Source organism: Tachysurus vachellii, chromosome 9 (genome assembly GCF_030014155.1).
Source record: "Tachysurus vachellii isolate PV-2020 chromosome 9, HZAU_Pvac_v1, whole genome shotgun sequence".
Taxonomy (NCBI): domain Eukaryota; kingdom Metazoa; phylum Chordata; class Actinopteri; order Siluriformes; family Bagridae; genus Tachysurus; species Tachysurus vachellii.
The window spans coordinates 13,072,136-13,091,191 of record NC_083468.1 but is presented as its reverse complement, the minus strand read 5'-3'; the positions used below and the strand labels follow the sequence as shown (position 1 = coordinate 13,091,191).

Sequence of the window (19,056 nt, the reverse complement as noted above, 5' to 3'; positions counted from 1 at the left end):
CAAACAACTGCCCTTGCCAAATGTGCCAAAGCACTAGTGGATTAGTGGCACAAATCAATGAATATATAGAAATCCATTGTTATTTCACAGTTTAACTTCCCTTAACAGGAGGGGGTAAAAGCCTTTGCTATCAGCTGCCTGCCTGTGTTTCTGATGGAGTGACTGTGGTGATATCTCCACTTTGTTCACTTATTGTGGATCAGATCCAGAAGCTTACAACTTTGGATGTAAACAGCTTTAAGATTCTGCTTCAATAAATTCAATACTAATTGTTTTGGAAATGTGTTGTGACCTTTATTTATTTATTTATTTTTTAATAAATAGGTCCCTGCAACTAGCCTATCTGGAGGGAAAAGTGACTATGAGGCAGGACAAATCTACATGCAGCTTTCTAAGAATGACCCAGTCATCAAACTGCTTTATGCTACTCCTGAAAAGGTTTATATTTTAAGAAGTATACTTGGACCAAAAGTGCTAAGGATGTTACACACAAAAAATAGAGCAAAGAATTGTTAGTATGGACTAGGTAGTGTTTGTAGTCTTAACATGTTTCTCTGAGCATACTGCCACATTTTTAATGCATTCATTGTTTTTAATGCTTATTTTATACTAAGTTGATTTTATGCATCTGCCTTCATGTCTGGTAAACATATGTGCATGTATGTCACAAGGTCTGTGCAAGTGGGAGGATGATCAGTGCACTGAAGAATCTGTATGAGCGAGGTCTGCTTGACCGTTTTGTCATCGATGAGGCACACTGTGTCAGCCAGGTAGACAAGATGCATATTGTACAATTCAATTACTCATTTGTTGTTGTTTTTTTTTTTTTCTTCGTGTGCTGTTCCTATATTTTGGTGGTAGGGATGGATCACTAGTAAAATCATTTGACTTCTGAACAAAAGGACGTGAGTTCAGATCCCATCACCACTACCAAGCTTTCACTAATGTTAATTTGAGCAGGACGGCAAACTGCTCATTTGTGTGTGTGTGTGTGTATATGTGTATATATATATATATATATATATATATATATATATAAATATATAAATAAATGTAATAAATGTGTCACTATATTAATAAGGCTGTTTACCAAGTTCTGTAAATGATGGTTAATACCATAGTGTTTGTTTGTAGTGGGGACATGATTTCAGACCAGACTATAAGCGGATGCATGAACTGCGCCGGAAGTTTCCCAAAGTTCCTATCATGGCACTGACGGCCACAGCCACACCTAGGGTTCAGAAGGACATCCTTAACCAGTTGGCCATGACTCAACCACAAGTGTAAGTCTTAACATTCTGTCAAATATTATTTACATAATGGTTTTACCAACATTGTTTAAAAAAAACACCTATCTGGACAGCAATAAAATGACAAAAGGAGGTTTCATGTGCATTGTATTTTTTGTGAAACAGGATGTTTACATGACATAGCTCCTGGCAAAAATGATGAAATCACCTCACTTAGAGGATGTTCATTCAGTTTTTTTACTTCATATCCAACAAACAAATAACAGATGTAACGCAAAAAAGCTTTTTTCAATAGATTAAACCCTAGCTTTGTGAAACATGCATCAACAAATTCACTGACGCTTTCTTTTTATTATTGGCGTGTTTTCTTCCTAATCAAGTAAAGGAAAAAAGTATGGAATTATCTTGTATTTTCCATTTCTAAGTATTATCTTTTCATTCATTTGTTTATTTACTATAAAGTAAAAAAGCAGGGTGAACATCATCGAAGTGTGGTGATTGCATAATTTTTGCCAGGGGTTGTATGCTGTTCAGACAGCCAGGAGGAAGTGATTTTACCATCTTTGTGCCTGGACTGAGAAGAGTTTCTCATGTCTGTCAATCACACTGTTTACTCTTACCCTAGATTCTCAATGAGCTTCAATAGACACAATCTCAAATATTCTATATTACCTAAAAACCCCAAGAAAGTTGCGGAGGACTGTATTCACTGGATTAAGAAATATTATCCATGTGAGTATTATGCATTTTAAACTTAGTAGTATGTAGTAGTATTTTTCAATTGTATATGTCTTGCAACACTAATTAAGGTAATTTCTTCACACAGATGACTCAGGAATTGTATACTGCCTGTCACGAAATGACTGTGACAGCATGTCTAGTAGTCTTCAGGGGGCAGGCATTGCAGCACTAGCATATCACGCTGGAATAAATGACAGTGACCGAGAGTATGTCCAAAACAAATGGATTAACCAGGATGGTTGTCAGGTAATGGGCTTTTAAAACTTTTTTTAAGTAATAATAATAATAATAATAATAATAATAATAATAATAATAATAAAAGTTGTAGAGAGAAACACAAATATGATGGAGAGAAGGAAGGTAGATAAACTGAAGGAAGGTAGATAAATTCTCCACATGTCCACAGAGAGTGTTGCTAATTCCTTCCATCTTTTTTTTAATGTTGCATAAGGCTTTGTGTATGGGTCAAGATTTTATAATCATATATGCTTAATTTGAATGCAGTTATGCCAACCAGACTTCTGCTTATTTTTGTACAAAGATTTTGTATTATGTATGTAGTAAGCAGGCTTGCTTATATAGTGAATTTGGTTCTAAATTACTATTTGTAATATGATCTATTATGCAAATCCTGTATAGGTCATATGTGCCACTATTGCGTTTGGCATGGGCATTGACAAGCCTGATGTGCGTTATGTGATCCATGCCAGCCTACCCAAGTCAGTGGAGGGCTACTACCAAGAATCAGGCAGAGCTGGCCGGGATGGAGACATCTCCCACTGCATTCTCTTCTATTCTTACACAGATGTGATTCGCATTAAAAGACTAATAGCCAGTACGTATACTTACACTGCAATACTTGGTTGAACTGTTTTTCTTAGTTGAACTGTTTTTGTATTTGAATGTCTTACTCTATTTTAGAGTAAGAATGCACTTGGGGCCTTGTGTATGTATAACTCTGTATAGGTATATCAGAAGTATTACGTATGCACAAAGCTTCGAAAGTATACAGTAAATGTAAGATGATCCTCACCTTCAGAGATCACAACTAACAGAAAATTGGCACATTAGAGTTGCCTTTTTGTATTAATTGTGTAAAGGTCTATATTTAATACACGTTATTAGTTATACCTTGACATTTGTGTAATTATCCAATCAGCCAACCATTAGGTCCTAGTGTGAATGCATGAAAAAAGTGATCTGAGTGGAAGGGATGTTTGTGTCAGACATGCTGACATGAATATTACAGAAACCTGTGATCTGCTTGGATGTTTGCACATTACAGTCTACAAATAACAGAGGTTTGTGGTTATGTTGCGTGTAAGTAAATGAAAACTGGACAGTTTAAAAAAAAAAAAAGTCAGCTTCTGGTGAGACTGTACCCACTATAGCCTCAGATTTATTTTCTTGGCAGAGTGAAACCTCTTCTGACATTGTTGCCCATCAACCTAAGATATGACAACAATATTTCCAACAATAAATAGTTATGGTCGGTGTTATGTGCATAAATTATAGTATGTGCAAAACCGGAATATGTGCCGGTTGTCCAGTTGTCTAAAAAAAGAATTATATATATTGTGCAAATGTATGCATTGTGTACAAGATCAACCAAGAAATATACAGTTTAAGTACAGATAATATACATAAATAGATGTAAACTGGGGTAAAGCAATGAATTTACTGTTATATTATAATTGATAGAAAAGCTGTAAAGAAATGTACAGGGGGGAGCAGAAATGCATGGTGATTACATATAGTGAAGTATTAGTAATAGTGAAACAACCAGGATCTTAGTAGTGTAGAGTTCAGTAAGTTCATGGTTGTTCGGAAATCACTGGCTTTGAACCTGCTGGTTCTGGTGCAGATGTTTCTGTTTCTCTTACTGGATGGGAAGAGGTTGAACAGTTTGTGACCTTGAGTCCTTGATGATCTTGTATGCTCTGTGCAGATGAACTTTGAGTCTTCTTAGGATCTAAGGTGCTGTTTCTAACCATAGTTGAAGTGTTATAATGCCAAGACAGGTCCTAGGGTATGTGGATGCACAGGAACTAAAATCTGGAGACGCGCTCTATTTTATTCCCCTTAATGTAGATGGAGTGTCTGCTAATAGTTTTCCACAACGAACTCTTTTGTGGCACTGAGGGTGAGGTTGTTAACAGAACACCATGATGACAGGCTTTGGATTTCCTCCCTGTTGGATGATTCATCATTGTTGCTGATCTGATCAGCTAGTGGTATCATCTGCATTAATGCCATTTTGATAGTCTGTGATGCTCCCTGTTTCGCCATTTAATTTTATTTTCTAATGATGCTGTTGTCCATGTGGTTGCTTTCTTTGAATTAAACATTATAAAAATTGGGATAGTACATAAGATATTGCACAGCAGACTTCATGGTTGAGAATAATATTCTCTTGCGTCTGCTGTGATGCCTTACCAAACAGTTATGGATTATTTCCATGCTGCAATATGGTCTGAAATGTTTTTCCTGGTTCCTGTTTTTCATGTTACTACATGAACAAATTTGTTTATACACTCTTAACCCGAATTAGTTGACATTACTAAAAATTTGCAAGGAAACCCATTGCACTAAACCATTTTAGTTTTTATAGAGGATAAAACTAAAGTTAAGTTGTTTGAACATAGAATCTCAAGTTATGCGATAGACAAATCAAGTTTACATTAGTAGTTTTTACTGAAATTCATTAGTTCACATCATTAATGTTTTTGAGCATATGTTTTATAAAATAACTAAGTTAAACAAATGATTTTAAGTAGAAATAAATATTATATTTAAGCAATGTCTTATAATTTAAATTATACTACTTAAATGAGATTTTATGTATTAATTTAATAAGAAATTAAACAATAACACCATTTAATTTTTTTTGTTGACAAAAAACAGGTAACACTGCAATGTACTCAAGTTCACAATGTTAACAATAGAGTGTTTAGAGGAAAATACATTATTCAACAATAAAGCATTAAACAGAATCTTAGAGAAGTGGACCTTAAGTGCATTAATTGAGTTAAATGTGCACAGACAATCTTGTTGTAGGCAAGTAAATGGTAAAGTTCTGCTGTATTTTCCATGTTTTACCTATAATGTTTTAATAGGTAACCTCGTTTCACGTATATATATTCACAAAACATACACATCCACTGCATGTTCAAAAGAACCTGTGAAAACAGAGCAAAGGAAAATGTTTAGATTAGCAAATCACTTTCACTGTAAAACGTTAATGAACATCTGCTAATGACTTCATCTTTTAAACAGTTTAAGTTGCTACAACAAACAAACAAAAAATAATAAATGTTTCAAAAGAAAATTTAGGAAACACGTTTTTGACGGTTATTTTAATACACCAGAGGCATATGCTAGAGTGTAACGTACATGCATAACTTACATACGCTTATATGAACCGACGAAAAATACACCTGAGACATATGACTACCGTTAGTGACAAGCACGTGTACATGCATACACGCTTTTATGAACCAGCGAAAAAAAACTTATGCCAGCGTAATACAAACGTTGTAACCGGGAACATATAACACTGGCTAACGTTATTAAATATGACCTAGGGACAGAAATAACTCATGTTACTGTGAACGGACAGAAAATGAGAAAAAAAAACTAGCACGTATCGTCACATTTACAGTAAGTTAACTTATTAACATTTAATATGCATCGGTTTTAGGGTAATAATTTTTTTGTCAGAAAGATTTCTATATATTAGACTATTTACACTCACCGTTTCAAATTGCTTTCAAAAATCCATGGTTTGCGTGCTGAGGACCAGACAGCGCAGTCACGTCCTGTTTCAGGCCCCTCCCCTCCCTTGCAGAAACGTAACATACCAGGTTGTCTCTGCTTAACATGATCATTGCACTCAATATTTCATCTGAATAGTGCAAACAACTAATTGAATTAGTAGTGACAATGTTTTTTTAAAAAACGACAAAGAATAAGTAATGACCACTTAAAATGTTTCATTAACACAAAATATGGGTTTAGAGTGTATTGCTGAATTATTGGGTGTACTTTTTTTTTTTTTTTAACTTTTTGTCTGGTTTCAAAATGGTTTACTTTTTGACTACATAATGAAGTTTTTGTTTTTTAAATCAGCTGTGTTTTTTTGTTTATTTATAGAAATTGTGGTGAAATGGAGAAACCGTAAAGAAAAAAAAACTGCTTTAATGTTCAAACTTGTCCAAAACCTTGGCCATTACAAAGTGCTGAAAAATGAGACTCCTTAGATCAGTCTTACATATCATCCCCTAAAAAGCCTTTACATCAGTAAATTTTTTTTACACTTTTCTTTGTTAAATCATACATTTGACAATGTAATCTGATTATTAGTCTATGTGATGAATCTACCACATGAAGGTGTGTATAATGAGTTGGTAATGTTGAACTGTTGCTATTTCTATTATTTGTTAAAGCCAATTGTTATATAAAATTAATCCACACCACCTGACCAAACAATTTGAAAATTAAATAGCTCTGTGGTGTAAATAATAGTAAATACATACTGGCTGATAGTTTATAAGAATCACTTACCATTGTAAGGTATTAATAATGATTTCATATAATATCACTTTAGTGGACAAAGAAGGCAACCACCAATCCAAAGCCATTCACATTAACAACCTGCACAGCATGGTACATTTCTGTGAAAATGTGACCGAGTGTAGGAGGATTCAGCTACTGGCATACTTTGGAGAGCACAAATTTAATAAAGATTTTTGCAAGCAGCATCCAGAGGTCATCTGTGACAACTGTGCCCGACCACACGTAAGGTCCTTAAATCATCTACCAATTATGCAAGCGTGTTGATTTATTCAGCACACATTTTCTATTGTTTCCCACTGATTTGAAATGAGTGGTAATTAGTGAACTATTGAAGAAAAAAGTGGGATGTATAGGAATAGTGGTTTTCTCTCTGCTCTATTTGCTCATATTTCTTTTATTTATCTTACTAAATACGTGTGGGTTTAAAAATGATAGTTGATGTATAGGTGTGTGTGTATATATAAATGCATAATAATCATGTTAGAAATTCTGTTCTTTTAGCAATACAAGGAAAGAACTGTTACTGAGGATGTAAAGAAGATTGTGCGGTTTATACAGGAAAACTGTGAGAAGGTTGTTGGCAAACCTGGCAAATCTTTCCAGCCAAACAGACTCACACTAAACATGCTAATTGACATTTATTTGGGTAAGAGTTTCAGCAATCAGTGTTTTTAAATTCAATTAAATGAATATAATGCACTTTAAAAGCAAAATCTCGACAGGCTCGAAAAGTGCCAGAATCAAGTCAGGAATATATGGGATTGGAGCAGCGTACTCCAAACACAATGCAGAAAGGCTTTTTAGGAAACTAGTGCTGGACCACATTCTAAAGGAGGACCTATACATTACTAAAAATGGACAAGCTGTCGCCTACATTTCAGCTGGCCTTAAAGCCATGGACATCCTCAGTGGCATCATGCAGGTATTGACTTATTTATCCTCCCTTAGGGAGTGCTCTTGAAGTAGGTGCTTTCTACATTTTACTGAGGTATAGTCTTTTATACATCTTGATGGCATTTTATACATTTTTTCTATGTAGTTTACTGCAAGTGTGTTCAGTTGATTTTTATTCAGAGAGATAATTATTCCAAGTAATTCAGAGTTGTTTGTTTACATGGTATCAGCTATATAATACTAATTGGCCCCCTTTTATGTTTATAATGTTTTTATTTCAGGTCACTTTCCATGAGACTGAGAGTGCCTCTAGCATTAGAAAGCACAAGGACACTATGATCAAAAGTGTTTCTAAGAGGGAGGAAATGGTGAAAAACTGCCTGGCAGAGCTTAATGAGCTGTGCAAAAAGCTTGGCAAAGTGTTTGGTCTTCATTATTACAACATATTTTCCACAGTCACTTTGAAAAAGATTGCTGGTAAGTTTTTTATACATATATACAAAAACAAGGTAATGTGTAAACTACAAAGAAAATTTGAGCGCAAACAGAATTTTTGAAACTAAAAATTGAAACTTTTTACTTTCTCTTAGCATTTTGAGAGCTAAAAAAATTGTTATAATAACTTACAAATTGAGCATTATTGAGTCAGCCTTCAATGTGGGGTTCTACAGTCTACACTGGAAAGCCTAAAATATGAATTAAAATACTGGGCTCGTATTCATAAAGATTCTTAGAGTTGCTTCTAGTGACATAATTCTAAGAAAATTCAAAAAGCCTTAGGAATAGTGAAGAGGATTTTTAAGAGGCTTAAGTTTTTTAGCAGCTCTTGATCCTAATGTTAGGGATCTTGCAGCCATGTCTCCCACTGAGCTCTGAAATCTTCTGGGAGTAGATTGTCCCAACTAACCTTGTATCTGCATAGTTGTTGTAAAATCTGCTAGGATGAAAGGTGCTACAAACCCCAATGGGTTGTAAATGTAGGCTTCTGTAGATAACACTCCTCTTCTGGTTATTGGGTGTTCTCTGACAGTAACACTGAACTGAAAGTCATCAGAGGTGTCTCTTAAAGCCACATCTAGGTCTTTGACACTTTCCGCACACTCTTCCTTTGGTATAGATTTCAATAAATTCTTTCTAATGGAAATTAAATTGTGTAGTCTAGGTTTACCAGTGCTGCAGAGTTCTCTTTCCTCCTTTATGAGCTGGATTGCCTCACAGCCAGCATTACACTTACTAGTCCATCGACATAAAAATTTCTTTGGATGAATGTAACTGTGCTTTGGTTAAATTGACCCTGACTTTCAGTGGCTAGATGTTTAAATACAAAATTGGTACAGCTATTGAATGGTCATCATGCTCTTATAGGTCACCATATCTCATAACTATGCTCCAGCCAAGTTCAGTTTTCAGTGCAAAAGATTGGTTCTCCTCCACAAATATGACATTTCTAGTCATTAGAGCCTGTGGGCAATTGTACCCAATCAGCATGCCAATTTCACATTCCTTTTGTGGAGCAATGTGTTCTGCATTTTGTACCAAATTATGCCATGCATTAGCTTGAAAATTAATTTTCTTGAAAGAGTATAGCTCTCTTATTTGTGGCAGCAAGTTTCTGATTCTCAACTCCATCATTTGGAATACAGTATGCAAACTTTCATTATGAGCCATGGCACATTTTTAGAATCTTCACAAATTTTCTAAACTTTGCACTCTGAGTAGGAAAGAATGTACAATTCTGTACTACAGACTACTACTACTACTACTACTACTAATGTACTACTAATGTATTTTGGACATGCATGTAAATATTCTTCTGCAACATATTTTTGAAAGAAGAACAGTTTCTCTTAATTTTTTTCTTTTTTTTGCTGGTATAGCCTCTGCCAATATTTTCACCAGCTCTTAAGTGTCATCTTGGTGCACACTTTGTGGAGACAAATTCTTTAATTGTGGATCAGTGGGTTCCACCAGATCAACTTCCTGCATAAATGTAGACAACTCAAGAACAGGATATAACAAATTTTCATCATACACTTGGGAGTTTTGCCTTTTCAGCTTCTCCAGACACTCAAGTTGTCCACTTGTCTTCTCGCATTACTCTCTTCTTGCTCTTTCTTTAACAAAATAGCTTCTTGTCTCACCCTCTTTATCTTGAGTTCAGTTTCTTCCTTTTTTTTTCTCTGAAGATGACGAGCTATTGCAGCTGCTTCTTGGTCTGCCACTATCAGCCTATCCTCAGCTTTGAGTTTTTGTAATTCTTTATGGTGACACACTCGCTCCACCATGATCTTGCTCAGCAACATCTTGTTTTTTAAAACCGAGGATATACTAGATTGAACAGTTTCAGAATACTTGAAGGCAGGAGACAAACTAGTAGAAACTGAAGATTAAGCTCAAATAGCTCGTTTTGAATGCTGTTAATGTGTTCTTGTAAGATATTGTTGGTAGCCTGTTTTATATATTATTTTTTAGCCACCTTAGTCAGAGCTATTTACAATTCATAAATGCTATCAAAGTGATGTAGCCCTTTAATATGTTCTTTCTGAAATTCCCTTCCATTTTCTGTCAACGTACAGGCTCTGTCACTTCTATGAAGCTCCCCAGAAGGTAGATTGTTGCAGAGCCCTAGACTCATCCGTCTGCACTAACTTTGACACTTGTTTCAAGGTGGCTACCAAACCCTGAGTCTCATCACTTGGTTGTAAAATTTTTAAAATAATGTTTATCTGTACATAATCTGCATCACAGAAACTTGAAAGATAGCAAATACATTTAACAATATGCTAACACTTCAATGTGTTTGAGAAGAAACTTGCATCATACAGGACTAATTTGACATGCTTATATACAAACAAAACTCTCACATTTACAAAAAATAAAGCAGTTATTATTTTCAATTGGCTGAAATCTGAGTGAATGGAAATCTTATTAAATATTTTCTTCTTTACATAGTTGAATGTGCTGATGACAAAATCACACAAAAATTATCAATGAAAATCAAATTTATTAACCCATGGAGGTCTGGATTTGGAGTCACACTCAAAACTGAAGTGGAAAAACACACTACAGGCTGATCCAACTTTGATGTAATGTCCTTAAAACAAGTCAAAATGAGGCTCAGTAGTGTGTGTGGCCTCCACATGCCTGTATGACCTCCCTACAATGCCTGGGCATGCTCCTGATGAGGTGGTGGATGGTCTCCTGAGGGATCTACTCCCAGACCTGCACTAAAGCATCTGCCAACTCCTGGACAGTCTGTGGTGCAACGTGGCGTTGGTGGATGGAGCGAGACATGATGTCCCAGGTGTGCTCAATTTGATTCAGGTCTGGGGAACGTGCGGGCCAGTCCATAGCATCAGTGCCTTCGTCTTGCAGGTACTGCTGACACACTCCAGCCACACGAGGTCTAGCATTGTCTTGCATTAGGAGGAACCCAGGGCCAACTGCACCAGCATATGGTCTCACAAGGGGTCTGAGGATCTCATTTCTGTACCTAATGGCAGTCAGGCTACCTCTGGCGAGCACATGGAGGGCTGTGCGGCCCTCCAAAGTAATGCCACGCCAAACCGGTCATGCTGGAGGATGTTGCAGGCAGCAGAACGTTCTCCACGGTGTCTCCAGACTCTGTCACGTCTGTCACATGTGCTCAGTGTGAACCTGCTTTCATTTGTGAAGAGCACAGGGCGCTAGTGGCAAATTTGCACATCTTGGTGTTCTCTGGCAAATGCCAAACGTCCTGCCCGGTGTTGGGCTGTAAGCACAACCCCACCTGTGGACGTCGGGCCCTCATACCACCCTCATGGAGTCTGTTTCTGACTGTTTGAGCGGACACATGCACATTTGCGGCCTGCTGGAGGTAATTTTGCATGGCTCTGGCAGTGCTCCTCCTGTTCCTCCTTGCACAAAGGCGGAGGTAGCGGTCCTGCTGCTGGGTTGTTGCCCTCCTACGGCCTACTCCACGTCTCCTGATGTACTGGCCTGTCTCCTGGTAGTGCCTCCATGCTCTGGAAACTACGCTGACAGACACAGCAAACCTTCTTGCCACAGCTCGCATTGATGTGCCATCCTGGATGAGCTGCACTACCTGAGCCACTTGTGTGGGTTGTAGACTCTGTCTCATGCTAGCACTAGAGTAAAAGCACTGCCAGCATTCAAAAGTGACCAAAACTTCAGCCAGAAAGCATAGGAACTGAGAAGTGGTCTGTGGTCACCACCTGCAGAACCACTCCTTTATTGGGGGTGTCTTGGTACTTGCCTATAATTTCTACCTGTTGTCTATTCCATTTGCACAACAGCATGTGAAATTGATTGTCAATCAGTGTTGCTTCCTAAGTGGGCAGTTTGATTTCACAGACGTGTGATTGACTTGGAGTTACATTGTGTTGTTTGTGTTCCCTTTATTTTTTGTGTAGTAATGATTCTTCATGCTTCTTCAAACCTTTTACAAACACTGCTATTACAATTAAGTTACACACAGTTTTTTGTAGTTTTTCAATTCTTGTCTTACCTTTCAGAACACAAACTTCGATGTCCTGCTTGTTGGATGTATTCATGAAAAACATGCTAACTTATGTGTTCTTAACATTAAAAAGCAGCTTATCTAACCTTTGTTCTTGAAGGAATGTCAGGCACGAGTAGATATTGGAATATTCATGCAGAGCAGAGTTCAACTTTTGCTCCCTCCAGGAAATAAACGAAACTTTAGTTCTTCAGCTACAGATCTGTAGCATACCTAGTAAAAGGGTCAGCACTGCTTCATCTCTAAAATAAAAGTTTTTGATTTTCCTTGTTCAGAGTTGCTCTGAGATCACTCTTAAGCTAAGATTCCTAGCTAGGAATTTTTAAACTAAGTTACGAGCTCTCTGAGATTTGTGAATACTGGACCTGGTCTATAAGGTTTTAATTAGTGACAAGTTTTCTCTGTTGATAAACATGAATTGCTAGAAGTTTAAATGGTGGATATCTTGTAATGGCAGCCACCATTATTCTGTTATATGAAGCAGAAAAAATTCTACAGGGCTTCATATAAAGCTTAAGAAATGAAAGGGACTAAAGGAAGAAGAAATAATACTGGGTGACACATTTAGCCTTTTTTGTCATCTTTGCTGCCTATTCTTGTTCTTTGCATTGATCTTTTATTGCTACATTCATACTTTACTGCTACATGTCAAGTCAAGAAGCTGCTTATTGTCATTTGAACCATATACAACTGACACAGTACACAGTGAAATAAAACAATGTTTCATTGGTGCTACATAAAACAACACAAAGCTGTGGACTTAAAGTTGTCCTAGTTGCATAAAGTGCCAAGTGTGAGACAAAATACAGTGCAGACAGACAATGCAAAACACTACAGGGCAAATACACAAAATGGCGCCGACCAGTGTGATCCTTCTGATCTGTTTATGACTAAATGAAAAACAAACACTAATGTTTTTCCCATTAATACTTCTGTGCTTAGAAACTGTTGTCAGAAACATTTGCATTGCAACTTAACAATTTCCAAACTTTTGTGATGTCTTCTGAGTATCTTTTGATGACCTAAGTGTAACACACACCCCCTCCCCCGACTAGAAACTCTGTCTGCTGACCCTGAGGTGCTACTGCAGATTGATGGCGTGACTGAAGACAAACTAGAGAAGTATGGCGCTGAGCTTATTGAGCTACTGCAGAAATACTCAGAATGGATGCTCTCAGGTGTGGATATTTACACAAATAAAAAAAATTAGATAGCAAATTTTATTTTGCATTATTATAATTATGTAAGGCTAATAAATTTTTATTAGGATTAGGACTTTGTTATTTCACTTTGTGCTCTAGAAATAAAATAAACTTGAGGAACTTGAGAACAAACCAAAGGTTGTACAGATATGAAATTTAGATTTAATTTAATTTAAATTATTTTTTTCCCCTTTATTTTAATATAAAGAAGCACTGATTTAAAAAATTAAATGATTTTGTATAGACATTAATTGAACACTTCAGAATTTCATTCAATGGCAATACAACAAACACCTATAGCACTGGGGTTATATTTACTGGATACTACTTAATAGTTACCAGTTACTATTTTGAGTCTCAAATCACCAAGAGAGTGCAACTTGTTTTTTTAATTTTTTTTTTAATTAAAGAAGCATTCAAATAACAAAATTAAACAATCATCCAATGATTTTGCATATACTGTACTTAACACCTGTATCACCATGTAGTTTCCAAATGACACTATTTAGAGTCTCAAATCAGGAGATGCAGCGGTTGCTGTGGTAGATGGCAAAATTATGAATGACTCATTCAGTATCCAGGGCCTTTGTTCTTCGAGTAATTATGGCCACTAGAATCAAAATCTGAATTAGAATTACTTAGCTCTCATATTTGGCCGCTCCATTTTATAAATAAAATGTAATGATATTACGCTTATGCGTAATACTCATGTCATGTGACATTAAGTTACGCCTGCATGATAAGTAGATTTTTTTTTTTAACTTTATTTGTTCTTTTAATGTCAGAGGCATCTTAGCTGAGCTAAGGAGAGGAAGAACTGGCCTGTTCCCCGGTGGTCCAAAGTCCTCTTTTCATATGAGAGCAAGTTTTGAATTTCATTTGGAAGGTCCTAGAGTCTGGTTATGTAGGTTATGTTCTACAAAACATAAATAAGCATCATATTGTATTAGGAGTGGCTCTCAATGTCTAGTGGACTATTAATTCAGGCGTATATAATCCTTTGCCAAGTTTGGGGTGTGTGTGTGTCAGGTTTTCATTCCATTCAAGCTGAAGTCACATGATCAGGTGATTTTTGGCTTTCAATCAACTCTAATATGGCTTTTACTTGGTTTGAATGAAAAGGTGTTTTATTTTTTTTTTTTTCCCACAAAAACAATATGTCTAACATGGCTAACCTGTGCAGCCATAGACACCTTTTGGCCACATTACAGTATTTTTTTTATCACTTGAAAAACAGGAGCATTTATGTTAAAGGTACCATGTTTTAAGGTGTTTAACGCATCAAGATATGTTAAATAGGAAATTAATATTTATGCATACGTTAGGTGAAATTCAGCTGCCTTACGTTTTTAAATATTAATAAACAACAGTTTAAAACACAAACCTTTAACAATTTATATACTCAATGATTTTCTTTTCCCCCTGAAGCTGAGGAGCAGACTAAGGACTTTCAATCTATTGATGGTGAAGATGGCAACTTGTCTGTCTACATTAGAAGTAGCAAAAGTCAAGGGGGAAAGAGAAAAAAAACACCTTCATCAAAGAACCCCAAAAGGCGCAGGGGTTACAACAAACAGAACTCCACTACATGGTCAGTATTTGATTTAGAGCCAAGTATTTGATTCAGTATTTGATTTAATAAACCCAAACAGCTTGACAAAATCTATCAATAAGCCACTGCAAAATTAGTCCCAGTATTTATGTGCTAATGAAATGTCTTCAAGTTGGCATTTGGTTACTTGAAAACAGCTCTTTCCATTGAATGAGACCTCTTTACAGGTTGATAAATCCAAAGTCATTAGCTTTGTTTTAATTTACCATAATGTTTCTAATGATTAATTATAATTATGGCAAGAGCTTAATCCACAGATTGATTGATTTAAAAACTAATTTGTTTCAATTTGTATTCAATTGCAGTGGAAACTGGTCTTCATCTAAAGCAAAACACACAGGAGGGGATCAGTTCTCTAAGCATGTTCCTTCAGCTCCAGCACGGAAGAAACCAGGCTTCATGGCACTGCCCATCCCAAAGTGTGCTGAGCTGCCATACCATAATTCTGCCTTCTCTCAACTTGGCTGAGTCTTCAAGCACTGCATTTTTTAATTCTTTCTAATTCTTTTTGCTAAATGTGTGCTGTTCTACTTTTTGCCTGCATGTCTTGTATATATTAAGTCCATATTTAGTTTGTGTTGAACTGTATAGTTCATTTGTATAATTTTTTTATACTTTTGTATTTTATATGTTTAGAATGAAAGTAATTAAAAAAAATGTTCAGATACAAATGTTCTAGCTAATCTAGTAATAGCTTTAATTTCAAATCCCCATCTTTTTTGCAATTTCTATCATTTTAGGCAAAATTCGAAATATATTTTAGACTTTGAGTGGAGTGAGTAACTCCTCCAAATAAAATGTTTTTTATGGGGATTCTTTAGATTGGGGAAAATAACCAATAACATTGATGTTTGTTTGTGGGGATTCAATGTGTTTTGCAAAAAAATTACAAATAAATCCAAAAACCTAAAAATTAATTTTGCATACACCCTTGCCCCATAGTATACACAAGAGAAATTAATTCGAGTGCAGCTATACTAATGCCTTATTTACTCGTTCAATTACTTGATGGACAGGCTAGCCTAGGCATTATTGTGGTTAAGCCATACTGTTTTTATTTTTAGAATTTTAAATAAAAATGTACTTTTTAATAATTGTCTGTCAGATGTTTAGAGTGGGTTTAATGTTTTAAGTAACCAACCTGGGCCTTTGATTCTTGGTCTTCATGTTTAGGTACAGTTGCAGTCTAGATATATGCATGAATGTGCAGATGCTCCCAAAAAAAACAGTAATGAAATCAGCCAATCGTGTCAGCAGTGAAATTCAAAAATGGCATGCAGATAGATGTCAAAAGCTTTGGTTAATGTTCACGTCAGAATGAAGAAAAAGTATGATCTCTGCAATTTTGATTGTGGCATGGTTGTTGGTACCAGATAGAATTATGTATATTTCAGAAACTGTTGTCTGAAATCCAAGGGTATAATTTTAGAGTTTACATAGAATGGTAAGCAAAATATGACACTGTTGCTGGAAACAACTTGTTGAGAGAGGTCAGGAAAAATTGTTAGTTCAGTTTGCTCTACCTTACTGGTATACTGAATAGTAACTTAATCAACTGTGGTGAGCAGAAAAGCATTGACCTTGTTATATAAGACTACATCTGAGGCTTCAGTGGGCATAGGCTCACCTAAATTGGACAGTTGCAGATTAGAAAAAAGACACCTGGTCTATTTCCAAACTACACATTCTTGTTCTTGGCTGACAGGAGTGTACCTCAAAGTTGATGTCTTCTGAGATGCAATTTTGCTCATCATGGTTGTAGAGTGGTTGTTTAAGTTACTATAGGACTTTGTCAGTTCAAACCAGTGTGGTCATTCTCTTCTGATCTCTAGACAGCTGTTTTAACTAACAGGCAGCATGTCTTTTTTTTTTTCCTTTGCATTATTCTGTGTAAGCTTTAGAGATGGTTGTATGAGGAAAATTCCTGGAGATGAGCAGTATATGATGTACTCAACCAGTTAATCTGGCACCAACAACCAAGCCACAGTTAGTCACAGAGATCACCTGTTTTGAAAGCTGATGCGAATCACCAAAAGAAAATCTGCTGGATTGTATCTGCATAATTGAATCTACATTGCCCTGCTGCTACACAATTGGCTGATGAAATAATTGCATAAATTAATAGGTGTTCCTAAAGACTGATATTCTGATTTCTTTTTCATGAATGTCTATAGAGGTGTCTGCATGGATGGTGACAATTTTCTTATTTGCTTCTGTATACCATCCTAATAGATATGAAAATGAAAGCAATTAATGTGATTGAAGTGTACCTTTGAGGTGTTATACACTATATTTAATTCAACCGTTTGGAATTATTTTCAGAGTCTGTTTCTTTTCACAGCTTTCCCAAAAGTAACTAAACAATTCACTTAAAAGAAGTTCCTGTGCCTGCTTACTTATTTCATTATTACAAATTAAGGCGATAAAAGGTCTAGAGTTTCACTTCCCTAGGGTGCCATGTTGCAGGAGACAGCATGATTAGTAGCACTTAAAATTAGCTCTTAACAAAAAAGAAATAGGCAGAACATGAGCACAAAGGTAACTTAACCTATGGTTAATATATGTTAAATAGGAAAATGTGGAGAGGACTATGCAAAGGAAAAAGTGAAGCAATGTGAATACTTTCCGTATGCACTGTAGGGTTTGGGATGGGTCTTATTAAATATTCACTTAATCTTACAGAAATATGGAAGTACACATTGGGAAATCACACCACCTGCGGATTGCTAACCCAAAAGACATTTAGTTGGAAGTTGCAGGTGCACAGTAGTGCATTTTCCTCAGATAGGGCAAGCACATATCACTGATAATTGGACTTATGGAAGATGTATCTTTTGCACTTTTATCTGTTTGAACTTATGTGAGGTCTGGAATGGAGGGTGACACAGGAGTGGATTTTCAAACTTCTCCCATCCCACTCCCAAAAAAAATTCCTGTCCCATCCCAATCCCACAAAAAAAACAAAAACTGGGGAAAATCCCATCCCGCCCCAATCCCAGAAGAATGACTCCCATTCCCTCCCACTCCCGTGTTTTTTATTTTGTCTGAAATCTCTGTTACAGTAAGGAGATACAGTACAGCTCACTCTAAAATGTTTTTTGTTCTTTTATTTAACAATGTCAGCTTAATGCAAACATTTCACTGAGTTTCCATTAGGATGAAGTCCCACTGTTGCTATGCAGGAACAAGAGATTGTCCACACATTCCGGACTGAGGCTGGTGCGCCTCTCCTCAATTAATCTTCCAGCACCACTGAAGCTCCTTTCTGAAGGGGTACTTGTTGCTGGGATTGCCAGCAGCTTCCTGGCAACTGGCACCATCTCACCTGACATATTCTGCCAGAAGTTGAGAAGGGACTGGCTGCCTCTGGTCATATTTATAGGCTTGTTCATATATTTCAGCACCAAATCGTGGCTCAGTGACTGTGTTACTATGTTTCTCCCTCTTCTCCACCTGCACACAGCTTGAGAAGAAACTGTGCACCTCTGTGCCTGTGGCCACTAGTGGTGGAGCTTCTGAAAAAAGACAGATACTTATGGTACAATCGTTTTCATTACAGGCATAATACTTTATATAGTGCAAAACACACGCCTTTATGTTGATGGTGGTATATTGTATACAAGTGTGTGTGTGTCCACAAGATAATATTTTGTACTTAAGATATTCGAAAATATCTTAGAATGCACTGTCTGTTCTAACATCTTTGTGCTGATGCTATGAATTACCCTGTTGGACACTGGTTCCCTCCTCTATCCCTAATCTTTGCTACCAGAGTGTTGATAACCTCTGCATATTCCTCAGCTTTGAGAGTTTTTTTTAAAGAAACACCTCAGGCTAGGAGAGAGTGCTGTGGCTATCTTGTGGTAAAGGTGGATTTTGAAATTCAGTTCCACTGCCTGACCTAATATCCCTTTCAGCAAGGAGGAAAATAAAATTACATGATAGACAACATTATTGCATAATGTCCCTCTGCTGTTAATAAACAACAAAATTACAAATGAGGACTGTATTATTTTGCCTCTTTCATAATAACACAGTCTCTATCCTTAAGCAACAACCCCCTCAGCAGGGTTTCTTTGGTTGGGAGGACAAGGTGAAGACTAGGTGTCTGATTAGTGGAAAGGTGCCTGGTAGCCTCATCAAAAGGTTCCAGAAGGTGGATAATGTCTTCAAGAAGGTCTGGATCTATGTTGTTGACATAACGGAGTTCATTTCGGTGAAGCAGGATCTCATGCAGCTTACCAGACTGCAGAGCATCCCTTA

The 19,056-nt window shown here is 36.5% G+C and overlaps 1 protein-coding gene across 4 annotated transcripts in view; it reads left to right on the top strand.

Moving 5' to 3' along the window:
• Positions 1-17,171, top strand: part of blm (BLM RecQ like helicase) — a 30,777-nt gene extending 13,606 nt beyond the window's left edge. For 2 of the 4 annotated variants that reach the window (XM_060877720.1, XM_060877723.1), the window contains 14 exons: positions 109-227; positions 325-438; positions 672-770; positions 1,135-1,283; positions 1,876-1,982; positions 2,077-2,237; positions 2,631-2,826; positions 6,598-6,788; positions 7,068-7,212; positions 7,289-7,488; positions 7,742-7,937; positions 13,035-13,157; positions 14,610-14,772; positions 15,099-17,171. In XM_060877720.1, coding sequence (XP_060733703.1) covers positions 109-227; positions 325-438; positions 672-770; positions 1,135-1,283; positions 1,876-1,982; positions 2,077-2,237; positions 2,631-2,826; positions 6,598-6,788; positions 7,068-7,212; positions 7,289-7,488; positions 7,742-7,937; positions 13,035-13,157; positions 14,610-14,772; positions 15,099-15,261 — 2,126 coding nt within the window. In that variant the 3' untranslated portion in view covers positions 15,262-17,171. The other 2 variants (XM_060877721.1, XM_060877722.1) reach the window with 2 other exon arrangements.
• The last annotated feature ends 1,885 nt before the right edge of the window (positions 17,172-19,056 follow it).